General features: G+C 37.4%; 1 protein-coding gene across 4 annotated transcripts in view; it reads right to left on the reverse strand.

Annotated features, from left to right (window-relative positions):
- LOC137018552 (kelch-like protein 29) overlaps positions 1–6000 on the reverse strand; it is a 307293-nt gene that overhangs the window by 88660 nt on the left and 212633 nt on the right. For all 4 annotated transcript variants that reach the window (XM_067383224.1, XM_067383220.1, XM_067383222.1 and 1 more), the window contains one exon: positions 5711–5849. In XM_067383224.1, coding sequence (XP_067239325.1) covers positions 5711–5849 — 139 coding nt within the window. The remainder of the gene's footprint in view (positions 1–5710; positions 5850–6000) is intronic.

Consider the following 6000-nt stretch of genomic DNA (forward strand, 5'->3'; position numbering starts at 1 on the left):
CTTGCTTAAACGTGGCTGGGGCATCTATTATTTTACTCACACTGCTGTCTGCCATCCTGTTAAAAACCTCTTTTTCTTGGGCTAGTTAACTTATATTCACTTTTCCCTCATTCATATATTGAGCGCCACCTCAAGGAGCCATTAAGTAGTGACACTAGGAGCAGGAAAATCTATTTAAAGTGCCTTATTTTATTAATTAAAATATCGATATTTGGGGCCAGCGAATCGATTCTTGTATTGCACGATATTGCCCTATCAATATTTTGTCCCACCCTAGTTTTTTTTTTTAAATGCTTAGCTTACATGTGTAATATGAATAAATAGTGCTCATAAACGACTGTTGAGATAGTATTCTCAAGTGAAACGAGTAGAGGCAGGTGAGAAAAAGTAACGCAAAAGTAATGTGCAGCACATTACGTTCCATTAAAAAGTAATGCAATTATTTACTTTTTTATGAAGTAACACAATGTTGTAATGCATTACTTTTAAAAGCAACTTTTCCCAACACTGGCTATGTTTACATTCACCAATTTTCGCCAGTCCGAATGAATTGAATCTGATTGCAGATCTGCTTATATGTACTCTAAACATTGTAATCTGATTCAAATATCCGTTTATATGGGTTTTAAATGAAATTAAATCCGATTAAAACCTTTGCACACGCGCTCTGTGTGACGTCATATCGATCACACTTGCAGAGACAACCATGGACGTGACACCAACAGAGCTCATCGTTATTTTTGCCCTGTTGTCATACACATTCATAAATCAGCAATGGTTTTTAGATAAAAAGACGTGAACGTGAACTTAGGCACTGTGTAATGCTTGTCAACATTGCACTGTGCATGTGCCCCAGAGACTTCTGAATACAATTGATGAAGTAGTCGGATTCAAGTGTTTACATGGTCATTTTTTGCTGTTGGTTCGGATTAGAAGAGGAATAAAGCACTCCTTCGAATCCGATCGAAATTTCATTCTGATCGAGCTCAGTTGGATCGATTAAGGTGTTTACATGAACGTTTTTCAATCCGATTGAGCCGTCAATCCGATTTCAAATGGTTTATTTGGGTGCATGTAAACGTAGCCACTGTGGATAATAAAAGGAATTGAACAACAGCAATGCATTCTGGGAAATTATGTGTTCTTCCTCCCTGGTCCACAAAAGTTATTATCCATCCATCCTAACATCCATCCATCCATCCATCCATCCATCCATCCATCCATCCATCCATCCATCCATCCATCCATCCATCCATCCGTCCGTCCGACCGTCCATCCATCCGTCTGTCCATCCATCCATCCGTCCATCCATCCGTCCGTCCATCCATCCATCCGTCCGTCCGTCCATCCATCCGTCTGTCCATCAGTCCATCCATCCATCCATCCATCCATCCATCCAGCCATCCATCCAGCCATCCATCCGTCCGTCCGTCCGTCCGTCCGTCCGTCCGTCCGTCCATCCATCCGTCTGTCCATCCATCCATCCATCCATCCATCCATCCATCCATCCATCCATCCATCCATCCATCCATCCATCTACAGCATCTGTCTGTAGTTATCAATTATAGTTATATAAAATTACATGAATTTCAATTAATATTAATTCTTAACTCCCACTAAACTTTGTGCTCCTTTCATTTTCATTCATATGCATGCTAATATGGGAGAGTGGAAATGCAAGCATGTGCGAAGGAGTTTTATCTTTCCAAAGTTTGTAAATCTATATAGAGAAAAAAAACAACTTTTGACTAATAGAGAATATAAATGTCACAGACTAACCTCTTGATTCAATACAAGCAATACCTAAAACCTAAAAACCTAAAAGCTGCTACTGAATGTAGTGCATATGTAGATTTGTGGTATAAATGGTATACTAAATGGTATAACCACCAGCTATCATTAAAAAACTTTTTTTTTTTTTTTTTTTGCCAATCCAAATAATTCCCACCCCACATTTTCAGGCTTTTTTTGCTTGGAAATATGCCATATGACGCAAATAAAATGGGTTGCAAATGCCATTTCATGTTGACTTTAAGGAATTGGGCTTGAAACTCGGCAGGTTCATGCCCAGGTGAGGGTGACCCAGATCCTGGAGCCGTACTGCGATCACAAATCTGCTCTTTTATCACTTCGCCCTTGGGGGTGGCACTTAACCCAAGGCTGCTTCGGGAAAGTGTTCTTGCTATTAGCGTGCTTAAAAGCACTTTGGATGAAATGCATAGATAGATATACATAGATGCAAGTATAGATGCAATGAGAAAAAACTTTTTCAGTTTTTCAGTGCAGGTGCCCATAAGTTAAGCTACAACAAAAAGCAGCATATGATTTTGTGAAGCAATGAAATCCTCTATGAATTTCAGAGCTGGAGAGGATAATCTATGGACAATGCCTGCCAAAACATGTCTCCTTCAGTCTGATATCACCAAACAATCATGCAAGGTCCTCTGTCAAACGCAAGGTCAGTGACAGCAGCTGGATCTTAAAGGGACGTTGCACATCTACACAGCTCTGGTGTTTACCGGTGTTTCTATATTCAGTTGAATAGAGGGAAAGAGAGACGAGAGAAAGTGCAGGGATGGCAAGTCCTGCCCACTGAACTGAGGCTTTGATTTGTGAATGTGAAAAGCTAACAACTATGCCAAGAAGAATGAAGAGCATCAGGGCCAGTTTCATAAACATAGTCATTATGTTAAAACAGTGTCTTAAGATCTTTGACCCACTAGCAGTTAGTCAAGGGGCAGTGAGTCTTACTTTTTGGTATCAAATTAGGCTAATCTATGTTTTAATGTAACTGAACAGTCTTAAAGAAAAAAATTGATGGTTAACAGTTCGTGCGCACTTCAGAATCTCACCGGTAATAGCAAGTCATCCGGGTACTTTTCGCCTACTGTTTTTTACTGTTCGAATGCTAAGAATTTGGACATACTACTCTTTTCACATACTGTTTTTTGTGTACTATGTAGTAGAGAAATATTTGATTTTGCACGCAGCTTAACACTCGTAGCGATGCTCCTAACTACTTTTTTTTTTTTTTAATAGTGTGACAGGAGCACAAATGTTAACAAAAAGTGCAGTTTTTGTAGTCAGGGGTGTGTTTAGGTTATTGAGGGCCCTAAGCAAATCTCCTGGAGGGGGCCCCGCGATCTCATTCAGGAGAGGGGGTCTAGTTTTTTGAGCATTCTGTGATTTTTCCCTCCCAGCTTCATACTCACCCATCCCAGATCAACACCCCCACACTCACTAAAGCATATAGTATGCATCTGATCTAGGCCACATGTAATGAGGCTTATCAGTATGTCACAATATCATCCTGTTTGGACTTTGTTTTCTGTTTTGCTCCATTTCCTGCCAGGCTGTCATCATAGTTATGCATTTCAATTCACAAGCTTGCAATTCGATTTGATATCAGTCATTTTGGATATACTGTATATCAGATACTGTATATGGCAAATTTTCTCAAAAAAAAAAAAATCTCAACTAATTCTGTAAAATATACATAGGGATCAGTTGGTACTACATTAATATTTAAGGTTAAAATGAACTGATTTGTATACAAACTTAAATTACACTTAAGGAAGTTATAATAGGCCTACTAACTTTAAAGTTATTTCTTCTCCAATTCGTTTTTTGAAATATAAACTTTTTAAATGGTGGCTGTCAACTTGATGGGTTTATTCAAACATGCATTATTAAAGAACATTAAAAAATATTATTAATATGTAATATTGTGCATATATTAGCTAAATGCTCCTCTCTAGAGTTATTTTTCTTTAGCTGACTAACGAGTTTAAGGTCACTGAATATGTTTGTTCTGAGGTAAGATGTTACATTTGTTTGTTTATTACAAGCTTTTTTATTAATGTCTTTCCACGGTTAAAATACTGATTGAGCGATTACAAGAGACATGATATGGATTCCGGTAAATTGTACTGTATCTTTTAACATACCTTTAGATATTCATTCATGTTTATTTTGCACTGTAACTGGTATTAAAGCGGAGGAAAGGATCAGTTCACGTGCACTTCAGACTGTCGCTTCTTTTGAAATGAGGCGCTCCAGCCCCCCGGCCTGCGGGGCCCCAAGCAATTGCGTGCTTTGCGTGGTGGGTAAACAAGCTATATTTTGCATAATCGTTGTATTTACTGTATGTCTTATACCAAAGTAAGCTAAGCTAGCTAAAAAAAAAAAAAACCTTAAAAAAATATTTGTCACTCAATTCTAGTGTAGCATTTTACTTTTGTCTGTAGTGTAATAAATACAGTCTTCAGTGTCACATGATCCTTCAGAAATCATTCTAATATGCTGATTTGCTGTTCAAGAAACATTTCTGATTCTTATCAATGTTTAAAACAGTTGTCCTGATCAATATTTTGCGGAAACGGTGATGCTTTTTTTCAGGATTCTTTGAAGAATAGAAAGTTCAAAAGAAATCTTTTGTAACATTATAAATGTCTTTACTGTCACTTTTGATTTCTATGCATCTTTGCTGAATACCGGTTTAATTTATTAAAAAACAATCATACTCACCCTAAAATTTCAAATGGTAGTGTGTGTGTGTGTGTGTGTGTGTAATGCTAGCTATTATATATATATATATATATATATATATATATATATATATATACACAGCTATGGAAAAAATTAAGAGACCACTCCAAGTTCAGAAATCAATGTTAAGTGGTCTCTTAATTTTTTCCATAGCTGTATATATATATGTGTGTGTGTGTGTGTTCAAAATGTACAGTAATTTTAAAAGAAAACATTCAGTCTATTATATCTATTTGCTGTTTACAAAAAAAAAAAGCCCTCCAATATTTTGAGATTCAGAAATTATAGTCAACATTTCATAGGCTTTTTAAATGATGAGTAGCCTGTAGTTTGAAGCTTCAACACTGATGATGAGATTCAAAACAAAAACACAGAGAGGATGAAAGTGCTGAAAATGAATGAACAATGCACACACACACACACACACACACACACACACACACTGCAATGCTGGAAAATGTGGTGCCAAAGAAATATTTCAATAATAACAATAAGTGCAAATAACAAAAAGTGAGCTGGCAATGGATGCAGAACAGTGTAATTTGGAAAAGCGAGGCAGTAAATGGCTCTGACCTGTGAAGGTAACGATTCAAGAGAAAGTTGCTCGGCTCGTCTCATTGTTTGCGACTCTGAATGCATTCAATGCACCCATCGTGAATGTTTAACATATGAATGGGAAACTTTTATGCCCTATGAAGACCATACGCTTTGCTGATAAAATGGCTGACAAAGCTCATCCCATAGTCAAAATGACAGATACCACATTGCTGCTGGAGCACACTTTCCAAAATGCCCAACATGGTATTTTTGGGGGATGATTTGAATGCCTATTGTGATTTTTTTTTTTTTCTCTCTCTCTTTCTTTTAAGATCCTTCAGTCATGGAACACATTCTCTGCTTTTAAAAATGGAAATTAATGTTAATGTTTTCTAAAATGAGGGGAAGAAAAGATAATAAAAAAGGCAAGGGTTGGCCTTTTTCCCAATTTAAGATACATTCATTTGAGCGAAAACGGTGAATGGCTGCTGGCCCTGTGATAGAAACCAAAGTCTTCCTACAAACCTGCAAGAGAGAAAAAGAGGGAGGGAAAAAAATGACACAAATGCGCCCTACGAAAAGAACAGATTGGATCAACGGCTGGTGGGAAGGGAGGAAGGCAAACCTTTTCACCAGGTCCTTGAAATACAAGCTGCAGGAAGCTAGAACATTTTGGTGGACTTCAAATTCTTTGCCTTCAACTATAATTTTCAGGTCTGTAAACTCTTTCTCTCTGCGCTGCTGGTTCAACTCCTTCAACATCTCTGTAGAACAAAGAAGAAACAGACAATGCCAAACACGTGTTTAGAATTCAGCTTATTTTGGAACAGATGTAACAATAAAAGCAGACAGTGGCAAAATTCATCACAGTGGCATACAGTAGATCAAAATAGATCGGCATAGAATAAAAACGCA

This window comes from Chanodichthys erythropterus, chromosome 4 (genome assembly GCF_024489055.1).
Source record: "Chanodichthys erythropterus isolate Z2021 chromosome 4, ASM2448905v1, whole genome shotgun sequence".
Lineage (NCBI taxonomy): Eukaryota > Metazoa > Chordata > Actinopteri > Cypriniformes > Xenocyprididae > Chanodichthys > Chanodichthys erythropterus.